Source organism: Podarcis raffonei, chromosome 7, assembly GCF_027172205.1.
Source record: "Podarcis raffonei isolate rPodRaf1 chromosome 7, rPodRaf1.pri, whole genome shotgun sequence".
In the NCBI taxonomy this organism is placed as follows: Eukaryota; Metazoa; Chordata; class Lepidosauria; order Squamata; family Lacertidae; genus Podarcis; species Podarcis raffonei.
In genome coordinates this window covers 34,284,165-34,298,476 of record NC_070608.1, presented here as the reverse complement: position 1 = coordinate 34,298,476, position 14,312 = coordinate 34,284,165, and the positions used below count along the sequence as shown (strand labels likewise).

Sequence of the window (14,312 nt, the reverse complement as noted above, 5' to 3'; positions counted from 1 at the left end):
CAATTACATAAAAAGGAGCAATGCAGGATAAAACAGCAGTAGCAGCAAAATGGATCTAATAAACATGATAAAAAGCACAGCTAAGTAAAAAAGTATTCACCAGGGACTAGAAAGTCTTGGGATTTGACACAAGGAAAAACTGGGGGGAAAGCATTCCATACGCAGTCTGCTAGAACTGGGTATGCCTTTTCTCAAGAAGGCGGCCTTAGAATTTAGGCAGATTCGTGTAGTGCGAGGTGGCAGGTGAGAGAGGTGGCTTTTTCAACCTAAGCTCCACATTTCCTTCCGAACAGTCTTCTGGGGCCTGCATGCCAGTGGTGGGTGAGGGCAGAGGAAAAAGTGGGCAGATAAATGAATATGGCTGTTACCTTTGTACATTGGGCTGCATTCCAGCCATGCAAAAGTCAGATTTTTCTATGTATCCCCTCCACCACTCCATCCTTCACCCAGGCAAACAAGCACACTTATGAAAAGGTTTTAACTGAGAAGCTGGCAGCATTCCCACCTCTTATCCTAGATTATTTACCATACATCTGGAAAAGCCAAAGCATCTCAGTAACATATATTTCCCTGTGGAAGCTGCTGTCTGAAAAGGCACAGCATGGAATCACCTTTTCATTTTGAGCTGTTCATGAGGAATTAGTTGAAAATAAAATGTGGATTATCTAAGGTTGTTGCTTTTTATAAATCACTATAAAAATAGGGATTTTTTAAAATAAGCTGTTTTTAAAATTCATCCAGGTGTGCAGAATACAGGATTTATTTTTCTTACCGGCAGATGCAAAACATAGGCAGGATGTGTTTAATTGTAAACTGTTTAGAAATAAAATAAAATGAATATTGTGTCCCAGAAGGAATTACATTGCACAAGAAAATGAGGATTATCCAAGGCTGTAATTTTGAGCAAACCGAGAGAGAGAGAGAGAGAGAGAGAGAGAGAGAGTTAAAAAAGTAGTTCTAGCATTCATCCAGAACACAGGATTTTTATAAACAACAACAATTTTATTATTTATACGCCACCCATCTGGCTGGGATTCCCCAGCTACTCTGGGCGGCTTACAACATAGCTAAAAACATAATAAAAACATCAACCCGTAAAAATTTCCGTAAAACAAAATTTAACCAGGGTTTGTCCGTTACTTCTTTCCTCCCTTCCTCCCCTGCTCTCTGTTCTGCTGATATCTTGGATTTCCATGAAAACTTATAAAATCCTGGATGAAAAATGGATCTCGATCTCTCTTGGTTCATGGAATCTTGATTCTTTATTTCTTTTTATAAATATATTATTCTGAAAAAATCTGAATAGTATAAGAAAGTTGTACAGTGGTACCTCGGGTTAAGTACTTAATTCGTTCTGGAGGTCTGTTCTTAACCTGAAACTGTTCTTAACCTGAAGCACCACTTTAGCTAATGGAGCCTCCTGCTGCCGCCGCACTGCCGGAGCACGATTTCTGTTCTCATCCTGAAGCAAAGTTCTTAACCTGAAGCACTATTTCTGGGTTAGTGGAGTCTGTAACCTGAAGCGTATGTAACCTGAAGCGTATGTAACCCGAGGTACCGCTGTATTGATAAGGTTTACAATTATTTCAATGGAATGAAAGTACAGAGGTACTGAAGTGGTGGTTGGCATCTGCCTGTCTCAGGAGACAATGGAAGAGTACTTGATTAGTATTTTTGGAAGCACCAAATGAAATTACAGCTATATCACAATTTGAATAGCCCCCTTTTCTTAAAGCTTTCCTGAAGCATTTTAGAACAGGCGTCTACTTTATAGACACAACCATCAACATAAGCCGATATCAGACTGCAGAAAATGTACAAACTATCACAATGGAATTATTGAATTTGGCAGGCACTCAAAATACATTAAAATTCTGTTAGCTATAGCCAGGCTCTTAAATGTCATAAAACATGCTTCAATGGGAGATTGTGTGTGTTGTGTGTTGCCATGTTAAGAGTTACACAGTATTTGCAATGATAATTTGCAAAGGAAACAGCCAAACTCTGGAGAGGAGTTGTTTTAGAACTTTCTCTGACCAGTTGATCAGAATCAAATCAGGATAAAATATGACTGAGTAGCAGGAAACAACCCCAGGTGCAGTTCAACCCCAGGAACAGTTGGTTCAAATGTGTTAGACACAACTGTAATCAACATGCCCCACAACAATCTGGATTATAGCATGATGTATGTGTTATATTAGAAAAGGACTTTTCTCTCCTATGGAATTGAAATAGATTGCTGTTTGGGGGTGCAATGGGAAGGATGCTTGAAGAGTAACAAGAGTGGGGAATCTTTTTTTCTGTTTGGGGCCACATTCTATTGAGGGCAATCTGTTAGGGGAGGGTTATGTCAGCAATGGACAGAGCATGAACCAAAAGTGGATGAGCACTCAATTTCTCTCTCTCTTTACCACCCTCTCTGCTTCCCCCCTGCTTCCTTGACAATACAGTGGTACATCGGGTTACATACACTTCAGGTTACAGACTCCGCTAACCCAGAAATAGTACCTTGGGTTAAGAACTTTGCTTCAGGATGAGAACAGAAATCGTGCTCCGGCAGTGCAGCGGCAGCGGGAGGCCCCATTAGCCAAAGTGGTGCTTCAGGTTAAGAACAGTTTCAGGTTAAGAATAGACTTCCGGAACGAATTAATTTCTTAACCTTTGGTAGCATTGTAGTATGAAATTACTAGGGTTGCCATATTTCAAGGAATAGCACAGAAAGTCCAATTACATGTCCAGGAAAATGCAGATGTATGATAACCCTAAATAAGACCAAGGGATGGATGTGGTCCTTTGAGGAGCAGATTCGCAGTCTCCACTTTAGAACTTGAAGTTTTCTTTAAAAATAGAAGCAGACTGTGGTTGTGTTCTGGGATGGTGGGTTGTTTATTTCTTTTAGTGCCATCAGCACTCCAGCCAAGTAGGGGAAACAGGTGTTCATCCAGCTGGTGACTTACTGAGAAAAGAGTCTTTTTGTTCAGTATCAAATAGCAGCATGATTGGCTTCTGTCTCTGTTGCTGGCACAGGTTAATTGACATAGGAAGAAGAACTACAGGAGGAGTCATTTTCCAGTTCATCTGTAAAAACTGTCTGAAAAAGTATGTGTTATATTCAGAAACAGAGGGAAGTGCATCAATTCTCTCAATAGTATTTTGTATGTATATGCTTTGCATCTAACATGCATCAAAGCTATTAAACACAAATTAAGATTCTATACAAATATTTATACTGCCTGATGGGTTAGTAACACAACTGACATCCAAATGATTCAAGGAACACAGATAGGGTTTTGAATATAATATGAATATATGTGTATTTATCTAAATTTAGTCTTTAACTTTTCATTAAAAGCATTACGAGAATAAAGAAAGTCACTACATTTCCAAAGCTTTGTTGAAATAAGAGAGTGAAAAAATGTGAAAGTCAAAAATATGTACTTGGTCACAGGGGCGTAGGAAAGGGGGCGAGCCATCCCAGGTGCCATCATGGAGGGGAGTGACAAATTATCAAGGAACAATTACTGCCCTACTAGGGCGGTTCATTGGGATGCGGGTGGCGCTGTGGGTTAAACCACAGAGCCTAGGACTTGCCAATCAGAAGGTCGGCGGTTCGAATTCCCGCGACGGGGTGAGCTCCCGTTGCTCGGTCCCTGCTCCTGCCAACCTAGCAGTTCGAAAGCACGTAAAAGTTCAAGTAGATATGTAGGTACCTCTCTGGCAGGAAGGTAAACGGCATTTCCATGCGCTGCTCTGGTTTGCCATGCTGGCCACATGACCCAGAAGCTGTACACCGGCTCCCTCAGCCAATAAAGTGAGATGAGCGCCGCAATCCCAGAGTCGGCCATGACTGGACCTAATGGTCAGGGGTCCCTTTACCTTTACCTAGGGCAGATTTTTGAAAATGCCTGCTCCAAAGGTCTTATCTTACTACACTAGGGATTATATAGCTATATATGAAATTTCATGCATATCAGTTAATATCTTCACCCTCCTCCACAAAAATAGCTGTTTACTTGGCCGTTTTCCTATATCGTGAAGGCTGAAATTTCAATTCAGTGGAGCAGGGTCAATGTTTTTACTGTCTGGGGCTGATGAACATATTTGTTAGCAACATGGGGATGTAATTTGCTTCATCTGACTTTAGTTTCGGGAAGAGTTAATTTTTTTGAATGATCCATAATACCAGTAATAACGGTTTAATCAGGGGGCAGGGCATAAAAATAAGCTTCTTTATTTTTGAAAGGTGCAAATAGCATTACAATTGGGTTGTTTGTGCTCTCAGTACAATCATTTATAGTGCTATCTTTAATTGTCTTCCAAAACTGAAATTAGCTGGAAGCAGGCAGAAGAGATTAGAATAATGTGAATACTGTATCCTATAGCACAAGCTTCAGTGACTTAAAGGTAGGCTGCCACATTTTAAGGTGGGGCTTCAAAGTAATGAATGTGGCACTGGTAATTTATGTAAATCTGTTGCTAAGCCCAAATGTTTATGTATTTCAGCATCTATAAATTAGTGTCAGGAATGTAGGTTAAATAAAGCAGTTGATTCTAAACGTAAAGCTTGTTTACTTACAAACTTTTATTTAAATTAGCCCTCTAATCCTATGGTCTTTGAGAGGGCATTCTCCCAGGACCTTCCTCCCATTGAATCCTTCCTCTCTGAGAGCAAAAGCAACACCAGCCTTGAACAGGGAGATCTGATGTCAAATGCTCCTCTCTGCCAGTGTTGAAACTTCCATGATCCTTGCCTTACATTGAAAAGTGGGATTTGTTAGGGTAGATCAGAGGGTATGTCTTTCTAGCCCCCTGGAGCTGGCGTAGTTTTAATGGAAGAGAAATTCGATTTTTTTTTTTTTAATGGAGGGAGAAAGAAGAGCACAAGAGTGTTGCTCCATCTTCACTGCCCTGCTGGAGAGAACTGGGCAGGCCACTAGATGAGGCAGATCAACCACAGTCAGCCCCCAACCCCATTTTATTATTTGCTTGCTTGTTTATATGATTTATCACCCGCCCTTCACCATGAGGTCCCAGGGTGAGTTACAACAAATAGAAAATATAATGTAGGACTGCATCCTAAAACATTTGGAAAAATAAGCATTGAGCATCTACGCAGGCAAATGTTTTGTAAACATGTTGAACTGATAGAGCAAGAATATTTTATGTTTTCATAAGAATTAATAATAGCGTGAAATGAACAAGGGTTACGCATTCCACCCCCTTTCAGGAACCACCATGTCCTGTTCCCCATGCCCTGACCCCCTGAAGTGGATTTTGGGGGAGGGCACTGGTGCCTGCAAGGGGGTGGGGAGGAAAGGCCCTTCCACGATTTCCCTTCTTGTGTTTCTCACAATACAAGCCAATAATATTATTATGTTGTAGGAGAAGGAAGCAGTCACCTACCACACTTCCATTGTATGAAAACCTCTGTTGTAGAATTAGATGGTCTCTTATAAAAACTGTGATGAAGGACAACAGACACAAACCATAGAGAGGGAGAGAGAAAATGTTCTGGCCACATAAGAGAAGATGATTAACAGTTAGGAAGTTTGTGTCTGTATTGCACCTTTCCATCATTGATGCCCCAGGCACCTCTCATAAATTGATAGGGCTCCTGTAAGCTCTTCCACATTTGTCATGCTGCTAAAGCTATCTACTTATTCTGTCTTGTTCCTAATTTATGATATAGTATACATCTTAACTGTCTTAGAAGATAAGTACGGTATATATCATAAAATGCATGCACAGATATGAAAAATATGCTCTTTAGGATTCCAGCGACATTGCTGGTTTAAAGATCAACTGTGTCCCTAGTATGGTTATCTAGACCATCAATTTCAAATATAGGTTGATTTCAGTATTCAGCATCTGGCTATCAGTGTTCCTACCTGATGTTGTAAAGTCATGCAAACAGAGGCCATGTTTGTACTGCACAAATGCGTATCTTTTGTTGGTACCCCATAGCAGATGTCTGCTCTGTGTAAGCACCTGTTGTGAGCACTTTTGTGGCTGACTAGGCCAAGGGTGAGGAACCTTCTTCAGCCTAAGGGTCTCATGAGTTAAAATTCTACCTTTGTTAAGTAGGCTACTTTCTATACTCTGTTCAGCAAGCAAGGCAGAGATGAAGGGCATATTCCAGCCAAGCTAAAACACTCAAGGAGGCTGTGAAGTAAAACCACTGAGGTGTGTGGCCTGGAGAGAGTCCCTTGGTCTAGGGAGGTGTTTGGTTTGCTGGCCTGAAGTTCCTCATCCCTCACTAGGCTGTCCCTTACAACATATATACATAGTTTGGCTTCTGTTTTCCTGCTTTTTTCACATCATGCATAAAATACTTGGAGGTGAGACTGGAACAATTGTGTGTCGTTGTCCCCCACTCAAGGGTGTGTGATTATGAAGCCTGGGACACCAGGGTAGCAAAAGAGTAATGAGATTGTGGAAGCTACCTCAACCATTGCTGCCTAACCACAACTGGATAAGAAAATGGTTCGTATGCTTAACGTTCCAATACATGTCATGTTTATTTGGGAGAAAATCTCACTTGGTGCTTATGCTATGGAAAAAGTGTCTGTATTTGACTGAGGGTAGCTTCAGCCTTCCATTTATCACATTACAGCATTACCCCCCTTTTAATACATGGTTTCCCCCTATTACCATGTTTCGCCAATAAATTATTATATTCATGTTTGAAACTCCCTTGAGACATGCATTTGTATTCTTCAGTTCTCATCTTGTTAACTTTACTGCAATCAGTGGCGTAGTGTGCCACCTTCTCAGTTCACTTTGTACTACTGACAGCAATAATATAATTTGATATTGCTGTCAGTAGTACAAAGCGAATTATAATAATTATATTTATTTTTTGCTGCTATAGACTAACATGGTTATTTACTTATTTACTTACAGTGGTACCTCGGGTTACATACGCTTCAGGTTACATACGCTTCAGGTTACAGACTCCGTTAACCCAGAAATAGTGCTTCAGGTTAAGAACTTTGCTTCAGGATGAGAACAGAAATCGTGCTCTGGCGGCACAGCAGCAGCAGCAGCAGCAGCAGGAGGAGGAGGCCCCATTAGCTAAAGTGGTGCTTCAGGTTAAGAACAGTTTCAGGTTAAGAACGGACCTCCGGAACAAATTAAGTACTTAACCCGAGGTACCACTGTACTGTATTTTTATCCCATGTTTTTATCCAAGCAGCTCAAGATAGTATACATGGCTCCCTCCCTTTTCATTTAATCCCCAGAACAACCCTGTGAGGTAGGTTAGGCTGAGAGGCAGTGATTAACCCAAGGCCACCCAGTGAACCTCATGGCCAAGTGGGGATTTGAACCCTGGTCTCCTGGACCCTAATCTGATACTCTAACCACTAAACCACACTGGATCTCAAAACAATACTTCTTTGCCTTAAAGCTTTTCAGTGCCTGGGCAGTTTCTTTATTTTTATTTTTCTCCCTCTCTCTCAAGGCATTCCTTCACAGAATAATGCAATGGGCTTTTTCCAAGATTGAGAAAAATGTTACGGAAGAAACAGTTAAGGTTAGTTGTTATTTACTCTCATTTTATGTATTGTACTTTATTTCTATTCGTTCATTCATTCATTCATTCATTCTCTGGGCTTCTTGTTTACAGACATTGTTCTCAAACATTGAAGATATTCTTGAAGCGCACAAGGACTTCCTGTCTAGTATTGAAGAATGTCTAAATCCTGAACCCAATGCCCAACAAGAAGTGGGAGCCTGCTTTCTTCACTTTGTATGTCAACTTTAATAATATAAGCTTCATATTTAATTGATTTTCTCTTCCTCAGCTCAGCTTAAAAAAAGAATTCTGGCATGGTAGCTCATGTACACTTCACACTGAGGACAAAAACAGACTTGATTGCATAATTAAAGGTCTTTTCAGGACGCTTGGAAGCCAGAGTCACAGCGAAAAAGGAAAGCCTTACAGTTTCAGTGTTCATTTTGTAGATAGCACGATGCACTGCGTTTTCCCCCCATCAAGGTACCCTTTAGCATATACTGCTGGAGTCAGTTATAATGATTTACCACATAAAAAAAATAGATTAAGATTTTTTCAGTCAGGTGCAAAAAGCATTTTACATTAAAGCACATTTACTGTGGAAATGAGTGGCAGTCTGTGCGATGCATTCTTTGGCATGAAGTGTTACCTTGTAATTCTGCCAAAAATGCAGTTTTGCAGTTACATCTAGTATTCACGGTGCACTGGGTTTAGAATTAGTGAGAGAGCACAAAAACTACTTGAACTGATCTATGAAGCTGACACTTAAATGGAAATGAGTACTAGTTCTTCCTCTCTGGTTTTGTCTGTGGTTAGTTTTCCAGTATTGGGTGTAATGTGTTTGTATTTTATAGTTTTATTTACTTACTTATCTAATTGAGTTCAGTTATCTATTTTATATATGTTACTTAAGCCTTTAAAAATGTTTAATCAAAAAGTTAAAAAGCAAACCTGGAGACCAAATGACTAATATAAAACTGCCCCCCACAGAAAGACAAATTTCGGATCTATGATGAATACTGTAGTAACCATGAGAAGGCACAAAAGCTTCTGCTTGAGCTTAACAAAATAAGAACAGTACGGGCTTTTCTACTGGTAAGCTAATATTTATTTGTATTCTGTACCTAAGTCTTTTGTTTAAACCGATAAATTGATAAGTTATTGTCAAAAGCGAAATATTTGCCTGTTTTAAGGGCAGAAAGAATCAAAGAGCCCTGGTAGGTCAGACCAAAGGTCCATTTTGTCACCAACCAGGTGACTCCAATAAAGTTCATGGAAACAATCAACCCCACCTGCCCTGGCATTCTTCTCCATCATCTAGTATTTGTAGACTGCCTTTGGACGTCACCACCACCACCTTAGTATTAATAATGTATCTATACTTTAACTCAAAGGTTCTGAGGGTGATATAACAACATTTCATAAAATCCATTCATAGAAACTCACCTATGTGACATTTCCAGCTAATTTAGTGGTCATCAAGTGGCAATCAATGTCATAAATTAATTATGAGTTGCATGAATAAGTTCCTCTATCAATATAAATTGAATACTTCAAGTTCTAGTGTTATGAAATAGGGGGGAAAGCTTTCACTGTTTACTTTCTCCACACCATCCATAAATCCCTTTCATGTCCTATGCTGTACCCACTGTTTTTTATTCTAAATGTCAAAACTCCTAGCACTTTGGATTTTCCTTCTAGGGAGATTGCTCCAATTACATTTATCCATGGCTATAGATGATGATGATGATTATGATTATCTATTATTATTATTATTATTATTATTATTATTATTATTATTATTATTATACCACACCCATCTGGCATATGGCTGGGTTTCCCCAGCCACTCTGGACGGCTTACCGCATATCTAAAAACATAATAAAAACATCAAGCATTAAAAACCTCCTGATACAGGGCTTCTTTCAGATGTCTTCTCAAAGTTGTGTGATTCTTTACACAAGATAAGAAGATCACCAAAATAATGCTTCTAGAGAGTCTGCTTGCTTCTAGAGAGAATGCTTACACAGTCAGTGCCGTCTTGCGACGATTTTACAGAGCAGCACTGTATGCCTGGTTTAGAAACAAATTATACAGCAAAATACATATAGGGATATTTATAGAGTGATTTAAACAAAACAAACAAAAACCCTGCTCTGTCATAACATATACTAAGCAGTGTATTGATTATAATACGAAGAATAGATTCATTTTTAATGTCTGTAAGTTCTTCACTTCCTCCTCCTTACAACTGTGTCTTATGTCCAGGTACCATTACAAAAGTGGGGTTAGGTGATTTTGGACTTAGTAATCTTGGGTGTGTGTATGTGTGTGCTGTTTTTGGAGGGAAATGTGTATTACTTCAAAAATGTGGTAAGCCAGGCCCACTCGCCATTTACTCTGCTGAGTTGGGCCCTGGTTTCTGCCCCTGGTTTCTGCCCCAGAGTCCTGCTTCAATGGCAATAGAGATTAAGAACATAATAAGAGGCTGCTGGATCAGGCCAATCTAATTTAGCATCCTATTTACACAGTGGTCAACCAGATGCCTGTGAGGAAACCTGCAAGCAGGATCTGAACACATGAGCCCTCTCCCCTCCTGTGGTTCCCAGGAACTGGTATTTAAAAGCTCTCAACTATGCTAGAATTCAGCAGATATGACTCAGTCAACAAGCTGCTAAGTTGCCTCTGTGTACCTTCTTCAAAAGTGCAGCAGGACTCTCCCAAGCTATCTTGTGTAACAGATGTAGGAAACTCTTGAATTTTGGCTGCCTTGCATGGTTGGGTCAGTCCCAAACCTTATGCCATTGAAATCTGCAACATAAAAGGTCACACATACAACAAATAGTCATGGTCATGGTCAGAACACTTCCTGCTGAGATTGAGGCTTTCAGCACCTTTCCCCCTCTGCAGAGGTGGTCCACCCTCAAAGGCTGATTGATCCAATATGTTTTTAGTCAGCTCTGAGGGATTTTCTGGCTGATATGACTGGCGCTTCTGTCAAAGCCCTGGCTGACCTCTGGAACAGCCAAGTGGGGCTCAGGCTGTTGACACACTCACTCCTGAGCGCCCTCCCCTGCTTCGTGGAGCCCCCTTGGCTCTCTGGTATACTATAGAGCTTAGGGTGATGGCTGGGAGATGGCTCAAATGCAAGTGAGGAAAGGTCTGGCTGAATGCTAACTAAGTTCTTCTCAGAAAACTGTGGAAACAGGATGCTGGACTAGATGGACCACTGGCCTGATCCAAAAGTCTCCTCTTATGTTCTTTTGTGGCAGCTTTGGCCATAATAACAGAGGAATGTCTGCAGCCTGCTAATAAAGGGAATTTGGTAAAAGGCATTGCCACCCAGTGAAACCGTCTGAAAACTGAGCAGTCAAGCAAGATCTAGGAGCATAATATTGACAATGGAGAAGTTAATTCAAAAAGAATTAAGTGTTTCAATTCCTTTCTAGAACTGCATGTTGTTAGGAGGACGGAAGAATACTGATGTACCATTGGAAGGTTATTTAGTAACACCAATCCAGAGAATATGCAAGTATCCACTTCTTCTGAAGGTATGCATTTTTGTTGCTTAGAATATTTTATACTGAAAACATATTCTTTGTTAAATTCTGTTTGATGTTCAGTAATGACAATCCCTTTCCTGAAGCAAATGAGACCTATCATTTCACATTTTCCCCTATTGTGCTTGATAGAAGTTTACTTTTGGATCTGATCCATTTTTCCATGTTATGCCTGCAGAATCCTTTAGGTGAAGGGATATAAAGAACAAGTGTGAAACTCTAGCAGGCAAGCAACATTGGGATCATTCTAGCAGTTCGCATCTTTGTCCCTAACCGGGGGAATGTTGGAGAGAGTAGTGCCGCTGCGAGGAACTGCTTTGTGACTGACAGGTTCCGTGCTTGGACTGGGGGAGTTGACAACATCTGTGATAGATTGGCTGTGGCTGATGAAAGTTGAAGTCCCAAATATCTGGAGGGTACCAGATTAGAGAAGACTGCTCAGGAGAAACCCTACTTCCTTCCTCTCTCATGCATATCTACTGCTGGATGCCGTGTAGTTCCCTCCCATTGTTCGCCAGGAGCTTGTCTCCATTCCCTGCTTCTATCAGCATCTCTGAAGGATGGGGCTAGCATCTCCCTTTTTCCATGCTGCATATTTGTGGCGCCTCTGAAATCCCTATCCTGCAGTATGCTATGGACTGGTGTGTGCTACTTAGTCCAGGGAAGGAGTTGGGGAAGTCCCATGAGAGAACTGAATGGAAGAATTAAGCATAGATTTAATAAAAGAGGGTACTAATGCCTAATATTTAGTTTGAGTATCTCTATCAGTTTGATTGGTCATTCCTACGAATCTTTCTGGAGTCAGTGAGGCTTGCTCCCAAGTGTGTATGACACTACAGCTTGTCTCCTATAATAGGAACATAGGAATCTGCCTTATGGTGAGTCAGACCATTGGCCCATCTAGTCAACGATTGGCAACAGCTCCCCAGAGTTTTATGCAGGGACCTTTCCCATCCCTAAGAGGAGATGATGAGGACTAAACCTGGGATCGTCTATGCGCGAAACAGATGTTCTGCCACTGAGCTGTGGTTCTTCCCCAACAGTGAAATGATGAGCAGTGAAAGTGCAGGAACTGGTTTTCATTAGTGTGAAAGGGCAGGGATTAATTGTTTTCTTTTAATTTTTTTTAAAAGGAGTTGATAAAGCGCACTCCCAAAAAACACAGTGACTACGCAGCCTTAATGGAAGCTCTCCAAGCCATGAAAGCTGTCTGCTCCAACATAAATGAGGCCAAGAGACAGATGGAAAAATTAGAGGTTTTAGAAGAATGGCAGTCTCACATTGAAGGATGGGAGGTAATGTCACAAATTTTGTCATTTTATCAGATGTGGGAGGCATTTAGATGTCTGCACATGGTGCCTGATTTATATTCAGCTCGGTACATTATGTGACATATTGGGAACAATCCATAACTCACAATTAGAATAAAATGCTTTGTCCTTTTTCTTGATAGTAGGAATAATATTATACTTGTGAACTGGGTGAGTTCTAGTCTGTAGGATTAATAACAGAAATTTGGGGATTGGGCAAGGCAGCAGGAGGGTCTCTGTTGACTATTGCCCCAAAACCATTGCGGGAGACACCACCTATATTTTCAGTGGGTGAGGAAGAGGGTGGGATTAAGATGAGATTCCCTTTCACTACCCTGTCTCTCTCAGGACAAGTGGGGAAACGTGTGTTATGGTAGGGAAACACGTGTAAGGGAGCATCCTGATTCTGTCTCCACCCCCCTTCCCATTATGATTACTACTATGTCTCAACTTCTTTCTCTTATCTGTCAATGGAACACTCTGGGTGGATGCTTGAATTTCAGGAGAATGAGGGGGGTCCCTTACCTTTAGCCACAATAGCTATGTTCCCCTTCCATTGATGGAGGTGGTATGTCTCTGAATATGGATTACTGTGAATCATGAGTGGGGAGACTGTTTTTGTGCTCACGTCCTGCTTGTGGTCTTCTCGTAAGGCACCAGGTTGGTAGCCCACTGTGAGATTATGGGCTAGGTGGGCCTTTAGCCTGATGCAGCAGGGCTTTTATTAGTATATTCTTAATGCATGGTTTAGAGGGCATGATTTAGCTGAAATTGAGAGGGTTGGGATGAGGTATCAGAAGATGGGTTGTGGGTTTCATTATGGATTCTCTGCCTTTTCCTTTATAGCATGAGCCCTGCTGTACAATATGGGTACTGGATGGTTCGTGACAAATGCAGTCACCCAATACTTTCTTTTTTCCGTCCCTTGATAAGGTTTAGTCACAGAAAGCATGTGATGTGATTCAAATGCACTGAGGCATTCCCTGTTCCTAAGAAAAAAGAGTGTGGTTAGGAAAACTCACATCGCTGTTGTGAACTGAGATTTACCTGATGTTACTGCTTTTGGCAGTAGCCAAGTATTCACGGTATAATCTATTTCTACCTTTAGTCCTGTGTTACTATGTTCAAATCAAAACACATATTAGTTATTAGGGGGCAACCAGCCTCATATTACCAACATAAGTCGAATTAGTGCAAGAAGGGGTAAGAGTAAGCTGTCTTGCCAGGCTTAGTGAGGTCAGTTTCCCTTACCTTGGAAGGAAAATGGGTAATCAAACCTGTTGTTCAACCTCAAGTCTACCTGAGAAGCTCAGTGTGCAAAGAGCTTTGAGCTGGTTGCTTCAGCTCAGAGTAGCTTCCTATGTTTTGTACCAGTAACATAATGTTGGATAATGATAGTTTTTCAGTAAGGTGATGTCACATCCAGCCCTGTATTAGTAATTAGATTTGAAGGTATGTTTTAGTTACAAGTTAATACCCAGTAAAGGAAGACTTTTTCTTCATATGATAGTTTTCCACTTTAAACTCTCTGAATTTAAATGGTTTCTGCAAAACCTAGCCAGTTTTCGGAGGCTTCTTTGCAATAAATTCTTCTACACTGCAAGAGCTGGTTTAATTAACTAAACATCTGGTTTGCTACAATGCTTAAGAACAGAGAAGCACACTTGTTAGAGATTTTCTGTCAGAAGAAAATGTTTAGCACATTGCTTAGCTGGGAAGAGGACTATTTTTAGCATATGATGGAGGATCAAAGCATGACTTGCATTCCTACACAAAAGTTTCATAAGCTAATCTTGTGTTGCTGACAATTAAAAAAATTGTAGGAATACAGACTTTTTTTTAAAAAAAGAATATAGTCTTTAAAACTTCAATTAATTTTATTTTAAAAATCATAGTACAATGCTAATTTCAATATCCTCATCAAAG

General features: G+C 40.5%; 1 protein-coding gene across 3 annotated transcripts in view; it reads left to right on the top strand.

Moving 5' to 3' along the window:
- PREX2 (phosphatidylinositol-3,4,5-trisphosphate dependent Rac exchange factor 2) overlaps positions 1–14,312 on the top strand; it is a 111,799-nt gene that overhangs the window by 27,487 nt on the left and 70,000 nt on the right. For all 3 annotated transcript variants that reach the window (XM_053395938.1, XM_053395936.1, XM_053395937.1), the window contains exons 2-6: positions 7,463–7,534; positions 7,628–7,750; positions 8,507–8,611; positions 10,966–11,067; positions 12,210–12,371. In XM_053395938.1, coding sequence (XP_053251913.1) covers positions 7,463–7,534; positions 7,628–7,750; positions 8,507–8,611; positions 10,966–11,067; positions 12,210–12,371 — 564 coding nt within the window. The remainder of the gene's footprint in view (positions 1–7,462; positions 7,535–7,627; positions 7,751–8,506; positions 8,612–10,965; positions 11,068–12,209; positions 12,372–14,312) is intronic.